Here is an 18357-nt window from a genome sequence, read left to right as displayed (position 1 = left end):
AGTGGTCCAGCAAAAACGTTGAGAGCGATATCTTCCATCTCGGATGCGGCTGACGGTGCGAAAGCGGGAATGGCTGGCATTGGTGAATATGAGAGAGGACCGACAGCCGCTCCGTCCCAGTAGTGTGCGCACGCACACGTCGTGTCCTGGCCTGTGATTGGGATTCTTTTTCTTCGCACTAGTTCCGCTATCGCCGCTTCCCAGCGTGTCCCAATCCTTCAGGGAGCTGCCTTTCATCGAGTTGGCCGTGCTGTACTGTAACAGGCCATGACCACGGCATGCCGCTCACATTGTTGGCAAGTGTTGTTCCTATTCGACTCGTACAGGAGTCACTTTGCCAGTGGAAAGGCTCCGGAGTAATTGGCTACCAGTAGCGGAGAATCGGGAGTTGAAGTCGAAGAATCCAATATGGTGGGTGAAGTAAAACTGTTTAGCCCATTGGGTATTTTTGCTTAAATTTAAAGAACCCGCTGAGGAAGTAGGCATTTTTGTTCCATTTTGGGTGTTTTAGCTGATTACCGCTCCGTTTTTCGGGTTGGAATGCTGCGCGGAGCGAACCGCGCGGACGACGAGACGGACGACGAGATATTGGCTGAGCTAATGCGGGAGGGGGAGGATCGCCTGGCGTCCGAGGAGCGCGAGCGACAGGGGCGGCGTACGCGGAACTCGCGCTGGCGGCACTTCATGGTGGCCGTCATGTTCCTGAGCCAAGTGTTGCTGGAGCTGGGGCGGCGCGGCTTGCAGTGTCTGCAGCGCAACGTGCCGCGATACGTCGCGTTCACGGACCGCTGGCTGGTGCAGTCGATCCGCGTGTCGGTGTACCCCAAGAAGAAGATCGGCACGCTGCGCCTGCTGCTGGCGCTGGGGCTGGCCTTCTCGCTGCCGTACATCGTGCTCACTATCGGGCGGATGCGTTTCCCAGCCGGGCGTGGGTCCAAAGTCAGGTGAGAACAGGGAGCGCTCTCGCAATCGAGAGACGAGTGTTGATGGCCTTAATTTTGTGTGCAGTGCTGACGAGCTGGACGAAGAGAAAATCCGCTCGCACATTATTGTGGATCGAGTGGACACGCCGGTGCCGGGACGCCGTCAAATGTTCCTTCGTGAAGGAGGCGACGGGCTGAAGTTGGATCGCACCGATTCTAGGTGTGCGAACACGGTGCAGGGCGTGAAGCTGCTCACAGACTCGATGGGTGAGTCTGCACTAGCTGTAATTTTGCTGGACAATAGAGGCTAATGCGTTGTCAAATTATTGTATTTGGCAGGCTACGTGTGCACGCGATCGCAACTGGATAAGATGAAGCCCGGCTGCTGCAACGAGACCGACGCCAGCCTCCCGCGAATAAAGCAGTTTACGTGCGACCGATGCGATACCAACCCGCCACATTGCTGCGACGTATTCGAGCACTGTGTGTCCTGTTGCATGCACCCGCTCAACGTACGTTCTGTGTTTGCTGCATCGGCTGCAGTTGCGGCTGCGCCTTCTGCCTGCGTTTTGCTAGCGAAGCCACCAACTTGGCCCGCGGCTGAGTCAGCGCTCTGACATTGAACTGTTTTTCCTCCTTGTGCTTGCAATCAGTCCGGCATCCGCCGGGACTTCTTGACGCACGCTGACCCGAACCACCCGGTGTACAATGACCCAGCCGAGATCACCGTGTTCCAGTACTGCCAGTACCGCTGCCGCACCTCATCCGCGAGCGTGCAGCACCAAAACTCGTATCGAAGGTGTGTCCTCTTTTTTTATAAGCAAGCGTGCGGTCATGTGGTCGACGCCTAACATTTGCGGTCACTGTGTGGCTGCGGCAGTCACCGCTCGTTCTGCTACGGGGTCCACCGGCCACTGAAGGTGCTGCCGACCGTCAACAGCGACGGCCTCCACGACGAATGGTGCGTTCTTGTCTTGTTGAAGTTTGTCGCTGCGTCTGTCCTAATGCGTTTGTCGTCCTTCAGGAGTGGTGCGTCTCGCGAGGGCGCGCGCGGCCACCTCGTGCCGGCGGCGCAGCTCGAACTCGATCCGTTCTACCACGAATACGCTCTGGGCAGTACACCCGGCTACTGAAGATCGGATCTTGAAGTTGGTCATGTGTATCCCATCACTTGTCGACGCCAAAGCGTCCAACTCGGTAGTTGAAGTTCGCAAATAAGATATGCGCAGCAAATATTATACATGTAGCGTCAAGTTGTACCTTGCCGCCCGCGAGCATGGCTGGCTTGTCGGCAATGCTTGAGCCTGTTGTCCTGCTTCTCCTTGTGAGCCTGTGAGGCTGTCAGCGTGCAAGGAGGCACTTGCAGAAGTCAGCACGGCCAAGAACGCTTATGCTCTTTGGCGGGCCGTATGCGCTTGGAGAGGAAAGTGGACCGTACACATGCAGACGAGACAGCCAGAAGGTTCAATAAATACGCAATATGGTCCACCACGCGGAGAACTATGCTTTAATCAAATTCTTTGCATCGGATATCAGAGGAATATTTTGTTTAGCCGTCAAAATGAATGGTTTTCACTTTATCCAAAAATCATATTTTGCAGTTCTAAAAGAGATGTATCAAAGTCAGAGAAACAACGGTATTGCATACAAATATCAAGTGCGAGCCACATCTCTTGGTGTGCGTGCCTACGGCCCGTGCTCGGCGAGTTCCGGGCAAGCCAGCGGCACTGACGCAAGGCTTGTTGCTCGCCATTGTCGTCGAGTAGCGATTGTCGCCTTCGCTTTCTGAAGGGCTGTTCATGTGGGGCCCGCAGCAGCCACTTGGCCAGCGCCGCTTGTCACACCACCAGGCCAGGCAACGAAAAAAGTGGCCTTTTTGTTTGGCCTTGCTGGTCGTGGCTCAGCCGCGGGGTGTGTAGAGCTGTAGACACCGGCTGAGGCTCAGCTGAGCGTAGTCAAAGTCAAGGTGTAAGTGATTCTCACTGGCCATTTCCTGGCTCATAAGTCCAAACTCCGAGTTGAAAAACTCGGCCGTTTCCAAGTGACTTGATTCCAGTATGGAAAATTATTTTGCCAGTTGACACAACTCGACACTCATATAGTGTATTAACCTTCCAAACAGAATGGATGAAGGTACCCGTCTCGAACAGAGATGCCCCATTTACCGTAACTTCTAAACAGCATATTGCGGCCACTCTTCATTCACTCGACCCCAGCTGCTCTACAGTGGCACCCTTTGTGTGTCGTTTCTAGACACCTGAAGGACCGCCGAGCTCGAAATCCGTTGGCATCAAAGGCAAAAGGCAAAGGCACTTTGCAAGAGGAGAAGCACCACTCTGTCTTGTCTGTTGGCTGCCCTCGTCGTCTGGCCGACCCGATTTGCTGGACTCGATTTTGTTCTCGCGGTCCTCTCCGCAGTCTTTCTCTCGGAGCGTTCGTGGCCGCTTAGGTGAAGATGGCACCGTCCTTTATCTCCATGCTCATGGGCGCCGACAAGCGCAGTCCGGCCTCGGCAGCGGAGCCCTCGCTGCCGCACCTGGTGCGGGGCCCGTCGGCCCGCGCCGAGGGGCTGCAGTTCGGCCTGCCCATGAGCGGCTTCCAGCGCACGCCCTTCGGCCAGCCGCAGACGGCCGCAACCACCAGTACAGCAACCGCCACCTCCACACACACAGCTACTTCCACACATTGGAACGACCGGCAAAAGGTGCAGGACTTCTTCCGGCACACGACGTCCACCAGTCCCAACGGCGGGGACGTCCGCAACAATAGCGGCAGCGCCGCCGAGGACGAGAAAGCCGCACAGAACGACGACAAGGCGATCGATGTGCGGGAGCTCGTGGACCGGAATGCACCGGAGAGTCGGGGGTCCTCCGCGACCTCCTCCACGTCTTCTGAAGACAACCAGCAGGAACTGACAGGTGCAGTAAGAGGCCGTGGCCGATTACAGAGCGCGCTCGAGGAGCTGCTGGCGAGGCAACAGGCCGAGGAGGAACAGCCCGACGAAGAACCCGTGGAAAGAACCCCCCAGAAGAAGAAGAAAGAGCGTAGGAGATACGATTCGTTCGACTTCCTGGCCGACGTGAGACTCGATGACGAGGACAGCGACAATCAGATGGACGACCTCGACTCCATGTACTCGTCCCCGGCAAGGTCAAGAAATAACAGCGAGGACTTTTTTGGTGGGGGGCTGCTGGAAATGCTCTCGCAGCGGCATATGCCCGCGGGTGTCGACAGACACGCTAGTGTAGCGGATATGCTCGTCAATCGCGTACTCTCCCAGCCGGACGAGGCCGATGAGGAGGGACAGGAACCTCCAGTATCAAGACCCGAAGAGGACTCTCGGGAGATCTCCGAGCCCATTGCACCTAGAAGTAACATGCTGGCTGAGATGCTTGCAAAGCGAGTTGCTCCGCCAACGGATAGCGTTGACCCGGAGAAGGTGCCAGCCAGCCAGAACAACGCACTGGAAGCCATGCTTGCGAAGCGATCTTCACCGCCGCCCGCAGCCTCGGACGATGAGCCCACCCAGACCAACAAGATTAATCCATTGGAGGCCATGCTAGCGAGGAGAGCGGCGCCATCGCCCCCACCGGCACCAGCGGTTGCACAGGAGGAAACGAGCGGGGCCGCACATCCATTGGCTGCGATGTTGAAGCAGCGCCAAGCGATCCAGCCAGCACCTGTTGCAGCAACAGCAGGAGCTGCCACGCCCTCACCCGCAGCTGGTGGTGACCAAACCCCGCTGAAAGATCACCCAACGTATCAAAAGTACTTCACGATGCTGAAGGTGGGGCTCCCCGCTCCTGTTGTGAAGCACAAGATGCAGAGTGAGAACGTGGACCCGACCATTCTGGACATGGACCCGAACAAGCCCCTGCCGGAGACACCTGCACCCGCTCTCGACGCAGAAGCCGAGGCAGCGTACCAGGCACAGCTGAAGGAGTACGAGGCGAGACACGGCAAGTACTCGCAGATGGTGAAGGTGGGTCTTCCTCCGTCGGTTGTGGAGCACAAGATGCGCATGGACGGTGTGGACCCGGCATGGCTGCAGGGGCCACCGAAGAGGCCGGAGCCGAAGCCCGCAGCTGCGTCGGAGATCTCGGAAGAGGAAAGAGTCGCCCACCGCAAGAAATACCACAAGTACTTCCAGATGCTTCGAATGGGCTTGCCGCGCGGCGCGGTGGAGCAAAAGATGCGGTTGGCGGGACTCGACCCTGCGGAGCTGAACGGTCCTCGGAGTGCTGCCGCTCCTGTTGAGGAACCGCAGCGGAAAACGCTGAAACGCAAAGACTCGATCCGCAAGAAGCTGCACTGGGAAGGGAAGAAACACCGGACGCGTCGCGACAGTCTGTGGGGTGGCGATACCGTGGAGGAGGCGAAGGAGCAGGTTCAGATTTCCGAGGAGAGCCGTGCTATGCTCGAGAAGTTGTTCGTGAAGGATCTTACGGAGAGCAAGAAGCGCACTGCCACCGTGAAATCTGAGGGTGCTGCCGCCAAGAAGAAGAAGGCGATGGTCCAGCTCATCGATATGAAGAAATCGCAGAACATCGCCATCACGCTGGCACGCGTAAAAATGCCCTTCCCCGAGCTCAAGCGCGAGATTTTGGCGATGAACTCGACGGTGCTTTCGACTTCGCAAGTGCGGTCTCTCATGGACATGTGGCCCGACCGAAAGGAGATGGAGGCCATTAACGCCTTCAACGGCGATGTGTCAACAATCGGCACTGCCGAACAGTTTCTGGTGGAAGTGCGCAGTGTGCCACGCTTCCAGGAGAAACTGGGATGTCTAGTATTCAAGCAGGAGTTCCCGTCGCGCGTGCACGAGCTGCGCGTGTCGCTGGACCTCGTGACCCGAGGCGTGTACCAGGTGTGCTCAAGCGCAGAACTACGCCAACTATTTATTTATATTCTCCAGATTGGAAACTTGCTCAACTTTGGCGGCGATGACGAACATCAAGGCGTCGACGCCTTCTCGCTGGGCTCCCTGGTCAAGTTTTCGCAGACGAAGGCTTTCGTGGGTGGCATCACCTTTTTGCAGTATGTGGTGCAATCGATTGAGCGCGACGTGCCCCACCTTGCACACTTCTACAATGACATCGACCTCATTTCCAAGTGCAGCAAGGTGGCGTACGCATCGCTTGCGTCGGAAAAGAATGGACTCGAGGCGGGATGGCAGAAGCTTTTGCGCGAGGCTGAGGCTACAGTACCGAGTCCTACTGCTAGCGACGCCGACAAGGACGCGATGGCGACTTCTAAGAACACGTTGAAGCAGTTTTGCAAGGAAGTGGAGACGGAGCTCTCTGTTCTGCAGGGTCTGTTAGACAAGTTGAACGCGGCCAAGGCGCACTTCCTCGAGTACTTCGAGGAAGAGGACACCGAGGAGGAGCTGGACGTGCTGCTCTCGCACATTGCAAACTTCACGACCGAGTACTGCCGTGAGCACAGCAAGTACCAGGCCAAAATGAAGAAGGAGATGATCGGGTTGTACTCGAAATTCTCGCCAGCGAAGAACCCGGTGAAGCCCGTGGAGCCCAAGCAGGAGCCCAAGGCGCCGCACGGCAAGATGCACCATAGTGCCAAGCTGCCGCAGGGCCACCACAGCCACGTCACCCATGGCAAGGCCGCGCACCCGCACCGGACAGCCATGCCGCCGCAGATCGACCACCCGCAGCCGATTCGTCAAATTCACCACGCTCGGGTGCTTCACCTGGAGATCCCGCAGGACGACGATATGGACGAGGTGTCATCCACAGCTTCAATGTCGCCCAAGACCAGTGCCGTTTTGTCCGGGGGCGTGCCATAAGCGTCGTCGAAGCCCACGGAGCATGTACTTACTGTCTGACTGACACTTATCGTAAACAAACCAATGCAAGTATTATGAGGTTGTGCAATCGGCATTGTGCTCTATTCCAATCGGTGTCGGCTGTTGGGCATGCAACCATCGCCAAGCCATACAGCAGGGTAGGACAGAGTGTTCGAGCGCTTCTTTGGCAGCGTGGGAGAGCTTGGCACCATTGCTTGAAGCGGCCAACGGGGCTTTCCACGAGAACGACCAACATCTGCAATGCTCGCCGCTGCTCCTGGCGACCGCATTTTCGTTGCCTTGAATGGCCGTCATCGACGCGACGTAAACAGATAGAAAATGTCGAGGTGCTGCAAGGTGTGGAGGAAACGTGAGGCAAAGTCAAGAAATGCTTGGGTCGACAGGTTCATACATTCATCGCGCATTATGAGTTAAATACTGGACACTTCACGGAGACAGAGGCTTTCACGTAGACTAAACTGGTTGGCACGAACGCCGATGAATACAAACTGGAGACATAGAGACAGATAAACTCGAGCGATAGACGACAGCTCGAGTTGTCGGACATCGACTTCTGGTTCTTCCCCTCCTCATCTTCCTTTGAATGAGGGACGACGAAGACGCGGAGATTGTAGAGAGGGAAGAACGGGATTCCAGGATCGAGAATAGGAGATCTGGCAACGATCATCCTTAGACAGCCAGAGCGACAGCAGACTCGGCCTTCATGGGAGCATCGAAGTTGGTTGAGTCCTGCTTCTCCTCGCGGATGTGCATGGTGCACATGCCCTGGTTGCGGGACAGCTTCTTGCAGCCCTCGACCTTGCAGAGGCGACCACGACGGTGCACCTCGCAGAAACCTCCACCGCGGTCCGTGCGCACACAGCCCTCAATCTTGCAGTTGCGGAAGCCGCCGTGCGTGGCGCAGAAGTTGCCGCGTTGGGCGCCCTTGGGGCATCCTTGGGCCTGGCAGCGCTTGCCACCACCGTGGGCACGGCACAGACCGCCACCCTGCGAGCTCTTGTTGCAGTTGGGGAACTTGCAGCGGGCGCCGCCGCCGTGAGCCTTGCACAGACCGTGCGACTGGGCAGCCTTGGCGCAGCCCTCCTCCTTGCACTTCTTGCCACCGCCGTGGCCAATGCAGAAGTCGCCGTTCTGGCTCGACTTCTTGCACCCCTCGATGCTGCACTTGCGACCCCCTCCGTGGGTCTTGCAGAAGCCCTTGGAACGCACGCGACGCTCACAGCCGCCCACCTTGCAGGTAGCCATGCTCTTGGGAGACTTGGTCGTCGGCTTGATGTTAGCAGTCACAGCGGACTGGGCGAACTGGTCCATCTCTGGCGACCGGAAGAGCATCTCCTGCTCGATCTCCGGCAGGAGGCGGTCGAGGGAGTCGAAGGCAGACTCGATCTGCTGGATGTCCTGGGGCATGCCGGGAAGCGCCGGCTTGTGGGCGGTAGCGTTACCGAACACGGCGTAGGCGAGAGGGTCCAGGTCGTCCATGGCCAGCTTGGCGTTGTTGTCCGCGGGGGCAAAGGCAATGGGCTCGACGTTCATGGCCGAGGACGACGACATGGGTTCGCTCTTCATGTAGCGCTGCTGGTACTGCAGAGGCTGCTGCTGGCCCATGCTGATCTCCAACAGGTGCTGCATCTCGTTCACGTGCACTTGACGAGGAGGCATCGGCACGTTCATTGCAGTCTGGTATCCCTGCTGTTGCTGCTGCATGACGGAGACGTATCCGTGACTGTGATGCCGTGCAAGCGTCGGCGGCATGCCCATGGCGAACGACGTCGCTGGCTGCTGCTGGTACTGAACAGGTGTGACCTGACGGGGCGCGGCTACTGGCATGGACACGTGACGGGTGAGCACAGCGGGAGGGCAGGCGAAGCCGAACTGCTGCTGCTGCTGGGGCTGCGGAGCGTACTGCTGGGGCCGGGACCAGGCGTCCACGTCGCACCCCATCATGCCCATGTCGCCAAGCAGCATGTCCGAGTACTGGGTCTGCTGCGCGATGGCCATGGGTGGCTGGAGGCGCACGGTCTTGTGGACCATGTTGGTGGGCCGCGACTGGGCGGCGTCGGCGTCTTGTACGCTTTCAATGGACATGTTCGGCGGCTGCAAGGCTCGTTCCTGTGGTTGTCTTGAGCAGCTCGATTTTACAACTGAGGCGAGCGCTGCGAAAGTCAAGGGGCTGGCTTCACTCGTTGCTAACGACGCGACCTGCTGCTGCACCGCTTGAAGGGAGTCTCGTGGCCCAGAACCAGGAGAACGCGCTCTCGGATGGGACGAACGCTCCTCGGGATGTGGAGCGGATACACGAGATTCGCTTTGCTTCGAAATCGAATGCAAGGCGATTGTCGGTTCGAGTGAGAACAGACCGACGGCGGCTTGGACAGGCAAGAGCACACTTCGGGATCGGTGGTCGTGGAATCAGTCACGCGATCGATCGATCGGATGGTGTTCACGGGTCCGGAAGCGGAAGCCGAGACGCAAAATGAAGAGTGAGAGCGGCGGTGGTGATGGCGCTGTTGACAGGGGCGAGGTTCACGCCAACAGACAACGGACCAGCCGGCGCCGGGCCTGCATGGCGTACGTTGGTGTTGTCGTGACCCTCACCTTTCGATGGGGTTGGGCGTGGTCCGACTTCCTCTAGCCCGAACTGACTCGCTGCAACAAGTCAGCAGCTTACAAAAAGCAAGATAACCCGTTTCAGTGGCCATCTGGTGGAGGCGATCCCTGCAGCTGGTGAAGCCCACCCAGCGCCAATCGCATTCGTTCCGCCACTCTCCCGCTACTCGCGACCAACTTGGCAGGCAGAGCCGTGCTGGCAAGCAACGCGTGCAGGCGTTATTGGTAGAGATACAATTCAGCACTACATGTACATGTGCACAATTCAATCATGTAGCGGCTGATGTTTTCTTGACGCACACCAGCAAATGCGTTTTCCGGCGGCCCGGCCAGCGCGGTCCAGACATGCACTCGCTTGGTGAGACTTGCCCTCATCCACCAACGCGCTTCGTGTCTTTTGTCGCAGGCATCACGCTAAGCGGGCCGTGACGCACCCAGCGGGTTGTGCTGGGGGTGCAACCTCCTGGCTGGCATCGTATCACACGCGCTGTTTGTAGCCTGTAATGCAGGGCGTGTAATTTGCACAGCGCGGTTTCTCTCTCCTTGAGTTCAACGAATATGAGCCGTGTGGTTGCGGCGTCGCGCGCCATGCTGGCCTTGCAGCATGGTACAGTATCTACGACAAGATGCAGGCTGCAGCTCTGCTGAAGCGTGTTGGCTAAGTACATGTGTGTTTATAATTCTGTACGTGCATGTGTACACGCAGCGCGACACGCTCCTCTCTGCTCGCTTGTACGATTTGCCGCGCGGACTCAGCATGCGGTGTTGCGCTGCAGCCGCTGAAGATCGTACGTGTAGGGTGTTTTCTCGCTGTCAGCAGCATCCGAAAAGCGGCAAAGCGCGAGATGTGTGTGATGTGCATGTCGACGCCCTCATCGTGTTGATGCCAAGATGTAGCTCTGCAGTCGCGCGAAATCGCGCTTGCCAGCGCTGGTGCATTTCGGTGGCTGGATCCAGCTCCATCGCTGGCAATCACGCGCTCGAACTCGAGTCGAAGAGGTACGTTACATGTACATTGTACCTCAGGTAAATCACATCCCCGCGCAGTTTCACCCGGGAGTGTTACAGCGTCAAGTGGGCCGCGAGAGAGCATGCAATCATCGTCGCGAAAGTTTTCCATCGCTACGTACGATGGGGGAAAAAGTCATTAATGAAATGCACGCATGAAAGCATTGTCCACAATCGGCATGTCGCCACCGCCGTTGCCGCCGCATGATGGTTCGAACAGCAGTATTAATACATGTACTGCAGGCTGCAAGGGGCTCTCGGCTTCCGCCCCCGAGACGGATACATGTACACCGGTACCGACCGCTGTGTATCCTCGCCCTGGTCGGCGTGGAGCACGCAGATGTAAATCGAGCACCAAATCTCACGTCATCCCCATCCGCGACGCGACGACGCATTGCTCGAGAGAAGAGCCCTTGCTGACTGCCAGCCGAGCACAGCGCTTGCAATGTGCATGCTGTGGACAAAGCGCTTCGCGCCGAGGAACGGCGCCTCACTCTGAGGCTCACGCACTCAGCCTGCTGTTGTCAGTGCCGTCACGCCTCCAATCACTTGCAGGCGGCCCCGCCATCCGATCCAGTACATATACCGAGTCAGGGCTCGCCACGGCCAATGCAACAGTCAGCCTGACTGTCAGGCGACCAAGGTGTTGCAGTCCTCGTCGCCGTGGCGAGGCTCGCATGTGAACTTCACATTGTAAAGTGGACCGCTTCGATCGAGCGGTGGGAAGCAAATCTGCGCGCGCACACTGCAGCACAAGCACACACGCATCAAAGGTAAAGCCGCCCGCACACGCGCCGGAGCTTTTGTCCGAAGCCGGAGCGGCACGCGTCGATGGCGTCGCAGACAGAGTCTTCCTCATGAATTTAGCAGGAGCCAGGATCAAGCGGTGGATGTCTCGCCACCGAGATTGTCATCAGTTCCCTCGTCACTGTGAAGGACTCGGCGTGAGAACCGGGAAGACGCCAATGAGCCGTGGGTGTCCGCGAGCGCTGCGTCAACGCTACCGCGCCACTGCTCATGCCGGACCAGTTGAAGCCAACCGACTGGTGTCGCCGTGAGTCTGCAGTGCCATCTGGGCGAGGTGATCCGGATCCGCGGTCACGGCACCGTCGCAATTTTTGCCGAGGTGCGCTCACCAGCAAGCCGAGCCGGCTCTTGATGCCTTTCAGCTGACGCATGGGTGAAGCGCGCGGCGGCGTCGGCATCTGAGCTCAGTGCGAGCGGAGCATGTCTGACTAGCATTTTGACTCACCAAATGCGATTACTCACTTGGTACAGCGTACCGGTCGCTCCGTCACACTTTTGAGTAGATGTACACCTACATATGTACGCCACACCGTTCCAGATGGTTGGACGAGAAGAGCCGCCGGAGTGTATCCGTCGCGCTTCAGCAGCGTCATTCTGCCTTTTGATTTGGCATGGACTCAGTACGATAGGCCTAGTTAGTTTTTGCATGTGGATTCTTGTAGTGGGAGCCGGTGATGATATTAACTAAATGTCCAATTACTGCATGAGTGCGGAGATCTACTCTGTTGCAATGCGTCGAACGAACCTACTGAGGCCCACAACTAAAACAGATTCATAGTGCTATTATGCGATGAGTAACCAGCCGATTATTCTAGCACACGTGTGCGAGCTGTTGCACGGCGACAACGGGCATTCCATATGGTTGTCTGCTAAAATGGTCGTCCGTTTCGACTGGCAATGCGCTTTGCTGTCCGTTACGGTGCGGTGTGTGGCCCAGGTGTCAACGAGAAAGGCAAAGGAGCGTGAAGAACGAGCAGTGCTAGCTTAAACGGAGGCATCCTCTTGCAGACATGGGGGTGGATCTGTTCCTTCTGGCCGTCGTGGTCATCATTGCGGTGGCTTTGATACTCTGCAACATCTACATCCTAGTGTACTTCCAGCACGACGACGACAAGAACACTGCATACTTCCCCAAAGCCCTTGTGGTACGGTGACGTGTGTATCGCATGTTGACCGGTAACGTTGCCGTAGCGATGCTGACGCCTGTTGCTCTGCTGGATGGACAGGTCTTTGGGCTATTCTTCGCAGAGGCGACGGTGCTCCTGCTGCCGCTGGATGTGGCAAACAACTCGACAGCCATCGGCTGTGCAGAAGGCTGGAATACAGTCTGCGGCAACATCAACATGGATCTCCTGTGGCTAATGGTTTTCTTGTCCATCGTGATCTTTCTCGTGGTGCTGCTCCCGTTCGCGATCTTCTACTACGAGGCTGACGATGGTGAGGACAACAAGAAGAACAGTCAGTGGGGTGAAGCGATCAAGATGGAGTTGGCCACAGTCGTCGTCGCTGCTGCATTACTCACCGTGCTCTATCTCACGAGTGCTGAGAGCTATATCCCCATGCGGGCTCTGGAAGTAAACTCCATGTCGGCCAGTGAAGGGTTTCAAGCATACGTCGATGGCACCACGCTGTCCACTACGCCGTGACCACAGCTAACAACATCACTGAGCAGCACATCACGCTGACAATGGATGTGTCGCTACCTGTGTACGTCACGGGGCTCACGAGCTTTATCGGGTGGTTTGGCTTCTCGATATTCACCGGCATCGGACTCATCGCGCTGCCCATGGACCTCATCCTGTAAGTGCTCATGCGGCTCGATCATTCTTGCGTTACCCACTAACATTGCTTGATGCTTTAACAGAGCTTTCTTCCACCGCCCAAAGTTCATTAGTGCCGATGTGTACGCAATTCAAAAGCTGATTCTCCAGCGACGATCCGTAGAGCTTCTGGAGATCGGTCGGACTATCAAACAGAGCATGGACCGCCCTGGTCATGGGCAGAGTTCTTGGGAGCGCAAGAAGCACGGCGACTGGATTTCGTGACACTCAACAAGTTCAAACAGTCAGTGTACTTGCTCGAGGGAGACGCGGTCGACCTGAAGCTCTGCCACGAGGAGTACCGGAACTTCAACCCTCTGAAGCCGATTTTCAAGCTGTTCGCGGGCTGCATAGCGAGCATCATTAGCTGCATGTGGTTCTTCCACATCGCTCTCTACATGCTGCCCAACACTCCACTCCTGCCATTCCTCAACACGTATTTCATCTGGTTCGACCGCTGGTTCCCGCTCTTCGGCACAATCTCCGTCGGCATCTTCAGTTCGTATCTTCTCGCGTGTGCTGTCAAAGGCTGCTTCAAGTTTGGTATGCGTTGCTTCTGTATCGCGTTGCACCCGATGAAGCTGCACGGAACGTACATGAATTCCTTGGTGTTCAACCTCGGACTAGTTCTACTCTGTGCGATCCCGTCAGTGCAATTCTGCGACCAAGCATTTGCCGACTACGATCGCCTTACGGCTTTGAGAACGCTCTTAGGCGTGCAGATCCACTACCTGAAGGGTATGAGCGTGGTCTGGGACTACAACATCTTTGTCTACGCCATTATTATCATCAGCATCATCACAGCGGGTATTCTGCTGGCGAAGCCTCGAGATCGCGCCTCGCCTGTGGATGATATCCGCAAAAGAATTGAGCGCCAGGTCCGTGAAACAGCGAATGCCAACTCCGTCTAGACACAGTTGAATAACTTTCACTGTGCTTTTACCTCTGCACTCGCAACCAAGTAAGCCTCGTAACAACAATCAATGAAGCATTTCAAACCAAAACCAGTCAGTCGTATTGAGTTGCATGGTGTCGGCCAAATAGGCGACCAGGATCGACGATTTTGAACGACTTGGGGCTCTTAATGACGTTCTGAAGCGCCTGAAGAATCGGTGAGCTCTGCTCTTGACCATGCCCATGATCCTCTCCTTGCTCGTGCTGCTGTTTTTCTTCTGCTTCCTCTTTTACTTCGACAGAAGCTGGTGATGCTGTTGTCTGTGACGCACATCGGACGCTACGTCGATCCGCAGCAAACCGAGATCTCTTTCGTCATATTCATCAAGAAGCCTCTGCAGCCACGCGAAGATCTTAGTGCCCGCGCCGCCTGCAATGCGAACGAAAGCACTTTCAGTGAAGGTAGGCTCCTGCAAGATGGCACGCAACGCTGTGGCTTGGGACGGAGCCAATGTGGAGCCACGCACAGCACGCAGTCGGTGGCTCCACTCTGATGCTTTGTGCAGCACTTGGCGACAGTGAGCCCACGAGAAATCGGAAGGCACAAATTGCTCGTGCTGCTTCAGGGTGGGCTTGCTTTTGCGTGCATCCCGCTGCTCGATGGGCGGCTCCAAAAGCACTACGAGGCACATGAAGAGGTAATGCAGCTCTCGGACAGGCACCCGAATGCTGCGAAGTTTACGCCACTCTTCGCGTGAGATCCCCAACCATTCTAGACTTCCGGTACTCTTGGCACTGATGACACTCGTAATGCTTTCGATTTTCTCGGCTCGTTCTGCTTCTTGGTTTCGCTCTGCAGCTGCCATCTCTCGGTGGCGGAAGTGGTTGACACGACCTTGCTTGGCACCCTTGCGACCTCCGCCATCACTCGTCGGCTGGTGGTGCTTCGGCCACGTCGGAACCGTGTCGCTCGACATGACGCACGTCGCTGGGACCACTTGCTGCACCCGCTCTTGATTCTGCTTTGATGGCGATGCGGCTGCTTCTGCTGCAGCAACCTCGACCGAGATTTTAGCAGCTTCGGCAACGGAATCCAGATAGTGCTGCTCCAGCACCAGCTTGGCAGCTTCAGTTGCCAGCCTGTAGAGCTCAGCACCGCCCAACAAACGCCCACTCAGACTCGAATCATGGGTGCTACTACCAGCACCACATTCGTTACCTGCCAACGCTGCAACAAATACAGCAAACGGTCTCCGACCCCTATCAGCGTGTTGTCGTCACTCTCCTCGACGAGATTTACGGCACTCGGGTTATTGTCTGTGCTGGCTACTTTGCGAATTCGCGCGGCTCGAGGAAACTCCTGGAACTTCCGCAGCCGTGGCTGCTTTGCCAGAGCCTCCGTGACGATCGCGTGGACACCTTGCTGGTGTTGAAGAGGTGTCACTGGAATCACGAGGCCTTGGAACGTGTTTTTCTTCAGGAGCTGTGGGCCTAGCGTCGCTCGGCGGTATCCAGAGCCACCGCCGCGAGGAGAGCCCATTGCAGGCTTTCAAGAAAGTGCTACTGCCACAGAGCGGTCTACCAAGATTGTTTCCAGTTATTTATACGAGCAAAGCGTTGGTGCTCACGCAGCTCTTCTTGCTATTCTTACGCCGCTACTTGCTCTGGACAACGCTCTTGCTGAGGATCTCGTAGTCTTGCGCGTTATCTCCGCACGCGCTGGGCGACGTCTCGTCGATCTCAAATCCTAGTCGCTCTCTGTAGAACCGCATTGCCCCCGTGTTATTCTTGAAGACGGTGAGCACCATGAGCTCCATTCCGTGCTTTCTTGCCACCAGCAGCAGCAGTTGCATGAGGAACTTGCCGAGTCCGTGGCGTTGAGCGGTCGGGGCCAATTGCACCTCGTACAGATACAGCACAAGGGCGCCGTCGTCTTCCACGAAGCGGAAGTGTGCGAAGCCCACGAGTGGCGAAGCTGATTCCGACCCAAGCGAGGCCGCGCTCTCGTCGAAGGCCAAGAGATAGCGCGCCTCATCCTCGAATAGCTCCATACATTTAGCTGCAGCGTCGTAGCCCCAGTCCGAGGCCTGGTACAAAGTCTTCATGTTGTTCTCGAAGAGCGTCACGACGCTGTCTCGTGTGGTCTCCGACAGGTCTTTGGACTGGGAGCCACGGATGGAAACGTTGGCGCCGTTGCGAGTGTAGTGCGAGAAGGCCTGGAAATCTGCCATCACGTCCGGGACGGCATTGGCTGCGACTAGCGCCTGGTGGTCTGGAGCGTTAGTGACGGGTGCTGGAGCTGCAGCGGCAACCTGCTTGGCTTTCTTGGACTTCTTGGGCATCGCAAATGCTATCAGACTCTCATTGAGAGAGAATGCAGATGCAGGGCAAAAATACGTAATATACGAGCGACCGATTTGTCGCGGCTAAATACGTCATTTTTGTGCGAGCACTCTGTTCCGGAATACTTGTACTCTTTCATAAATACGGCAACAAGATTGGTCGGAAAATAATGGAAAACGCAAATAAGTTTGCGTCGAATTGAAATCTACACGTGCAAATTACCCTTTTAATATAATATATTGATAATATATAGGGTAAATTCCGCCCGTAGATTTCAATTTTGCAATCGGATTTGACGAATTCCCACTGCTTTTCGAGATATAGCCGCTGTAAACAGTCGTATCAGCCTTTCAAAACTTTGGGAAGGGGTCAATTAGGGCTAACCGATGATTAATTTAAAATTCAAGGCCATCATTGGCTCATTCAACAAAACATACGGCAAACCATATGGTGTTTACGTTAAAGGAATGTGAAGTCTCAGCATGAATTTGTTGAATGAGACACCACAAATTCAGGCACGAATATAATTTTTAAGGGTTTTCATCTTGTCTATCACTCGTTTCACTCCCTGCTTCTCCTGCATTCACGCACTCAATCTTGTTGTCCTCAAGTGCTCACAAGTACTGATTTTCTTCGTTCTGAACGTGCCTGTAAGCTTGCTTCCAACCACCTGGCTTGATCTGCCTTTTGCTTGCATCAAGCTTCTCTTCTAGCTCGCCAATACTCTTTGCTGGGTAACTAGCTATCCAGCCCTTCTTTGCCCCACGCGAGCTCAATGGGTTGTAGTACTGGGTGTGTAGTACACGCAGTGACCGTGCATAGTGGCGATAGTCACAGCCATGTAGAAATGGTGTTCGGACCAATTCCAACAGTTGAGGCTTCAACATTTTTGTACTGTGGGAAATGTTGCACGTTGTTACAGTCGTGGCGCGCAGTTCAGCAGGCGTGATCAGTCGGAACATGGAGAAGTCCTCGTGGTGAGGAAATATATAGAATGAATTGAGTGTTAGAATGCAGGGTGCTGCTGCCAGCCTCGGTAGTTACGAAACTCCTACAACTAAAGAGGCAGTCCTCGTTGACCAGGCAATTCAGGACTGGCAGCAACGTCGCTAGTTGCCGGTTCGTCCAACAGGGAACACCTCCACAAAATTAGAGTTAGGCTTGTGCGTGTATGATAATGTGAGCAGCACCCGTACCATCAGTTTGAAACCATTCCAATATCTCAGCTTTGGCTGTACGTGTCGTGTGAGCTAGGCAGATATTACGCTTATGATATGCAGCTCCGTCCATGAAAATTGCATGGTCCGTGTAATTCGTTGAGCTGTTGACACATGTCAGTGAAACAATGTTCGAACTGGGGAGCATCAAAATTACCGTGATAGTCACCCCGCTCCCCTTTTGACTTGCTGCCCAGCTCTCAAATGTTCTTCTACGAAATGGCCACGAAGGGCACTTCCCTGTCGATACAAATGCCTGCTGTGATAATACAAATTTTACAATGATGTGTTAGAAGTCTTATAGTTTAAGCGATAGGACTTTATATAAGCGACCACAGTTCCAACAACGGTATCGGGGCCCTTTCACTAGCTGCATAACGCTTTCGATCTTTACCCAGCCGCGTTGTTTCACGGATGTGGTTGACATTCACGTAGGATTCATCTGAAAAGACTTAAGATCTATTGTTACGATCCCGATTGGCTTCTTTTGTTGTGCCGTATTCCTTCTGTGCTTACTGACACCCATATTCACGGCTTGAAAGGCGCACTATCACCGAACATAAAAGTTACCTTCGCAAAAAAATGTGACGTGAGCAAAAGTATTAAATCGATATCTCGATATCACCCAGTACCGACTCCGAGTCAGAAAAACTAAGCTCGTCGTCTGACGATAGATTGCAAATAAGACTATCTATCACACGAAGTTCTTCGAGTGCTATAGATTTCCTTGCAATGGAGCCAACTCGTCGAGTGGGGGATGCTGGCTGGCAGGTAGAGGCTCGAAATCCGTTCTTGATGGTCGAGGGTGAAAGCATCGCCCAGATCGAACAAACCCATTCGCAAATCGTCGACCGAGTAGGAGGGAATTTTTTGTCTCTAGCTGTACGCCGACAAAGCGTTCTGTTACCCACATC

General features: G+C 55.5%; 7 protein-coding genes across 7 annotated transcripts; 5 read left to right on the top strand and 2 right to left on the bottom strand.

The window, feature by feature from the left end:
* Positions 1-540: 540 nt before the first annotated feature.
* On the top strand, positions 541-2056 carry KRP23_11512 (SREBP regulating gene protein; the record flags this gene model as incomplete). Its single annotated transcript, XM_067882064.1, has 6 exons — positions 541-944; positions 1009-1190; positions 1263-1435; positions 1577-1722; positions 1804-1884; positions 1948-2056. The coding sequence occupies 6 exons, from the start codon at positions 541-543 to the stop codon at positions 2054-2056; spliced, it is 1095 nt and encodes a 364-aa protein (XP_067740349.1).
* A 1322-nt stretch (positions 2057-3378) lies between these two features.
* Positions 3379-6726, top strand: KRP23_11511 (Formin-like protein 20; the record flags this gene model as incomplete). The annotated part of the gene is made up of 1 exon (XM_067882063.1): positions 3379-6726. One exon carries the CDS (start codon positions 3379-3381, stop codon positions 6724-6726), a length of 3348 nt encoding a protein of 1115 aa, XP_067740348.1.
* A 5453-nt stretch (positions 6727-12179) lies between these two features.
* KRP23_11510 (LIMR family protein) lies at positions 12180-12815 on the top strand (the record flags this gene model as incomplete). The annotated part of the gene is made up of 2 exons (XM_067882062.1): positions 12180-12314; positions 12396-12815. The coding sequence occupies 2 exons, from the start codon at positions 12180-12182 to the stop codon at positions 12813-12815; spliced, it is 555 nt and encodes a 184-aa protein (XP_067740347.1).
* Positions 12816-12856: 41 nt separating this feature from the next.
* On the top strand, positions 12857-13214 carry KRP23_11509 (LIMR family protein; the record flags this gene model as incomplete). Its single annotated transcript, XM_067882061.1, has 2 exons — positions 12857-12969; positions 13034-13214. 2 exons carry the CDS (start codon positions 12857-12859, stop codon positions 13212-13214), a joined length of 294 nt encoding a protein of 97 aa, XP_067740346.1.
* Positions 13215-13360: 146 nt separating this feature from the next.
* KRP23_11508 (LIMR family protein) lies at positions 13361-13900 on the top strand (the record flags this gene model as incomplete). Its single annotated transcript, XM_067882060.1, has 1 exon — positions 13361-13900. One exon carries the CDS (start codon positions 13361-13363, stop codon positions 13898-13900), a length of 540 nt encoding a protein of 179 aa, XP_067740345.1.
* A 273-nt stretch (positions 13901-14173) lies between these two features.
* KRP23_11507 (uncharacterized protein) lies at positions 14174-15423 on the bottom strand (the record flags this gene model as incomplete). Its single annotated transcript, XM_067882059.1, has 2 exons — positions 14174-15111; positions 15189-15423. The coding sequence occupies 2 exons, from the start codon at positions 15421-15423 to the stop codon at positions 14174-14176; spliced, it is 1173 nt and encodes a 390-aa protein (XP_067740344.1).
* Positions 15424-15538: 115 nt separating this feature from the next.
* Positions 15539-16225, bottom strand: KRP23_11506 (N-alpha-acetyltransferase 40; the record flags this gene model as incomplete). Its single annotated transcript, XM_067882058.1, has 1 exon — positions 15539-16225. The coding sequence occupies one exon, from the start codon at positions 16223-16225 to the stop codon at positions 15539-15541; it is 687 nt and encodes a 228-aa protein (XP_067740343.1).
* Positions 16226-18357: the final 2132 nt, after the last annotated feature.

Source organism: Phytophthora ramorum (genome assembly GCF_020800215.1).
Source record: "Phytophthora ramorum isolate Pr-102 chromosome Unknown Phyram_PR-102_s0012, whole genome shotgun sequence".
NCBI classification, from domain to species: domain Eukaryota; phylum Oomycota; class Peronosporomycetes; order Peronosporales; family Peronosporaceae; genus Phytophthora; species Phytophthora ramorum.
This window is presented reverse-complemented; position numbering and strand designations above follow the sequence as displayed.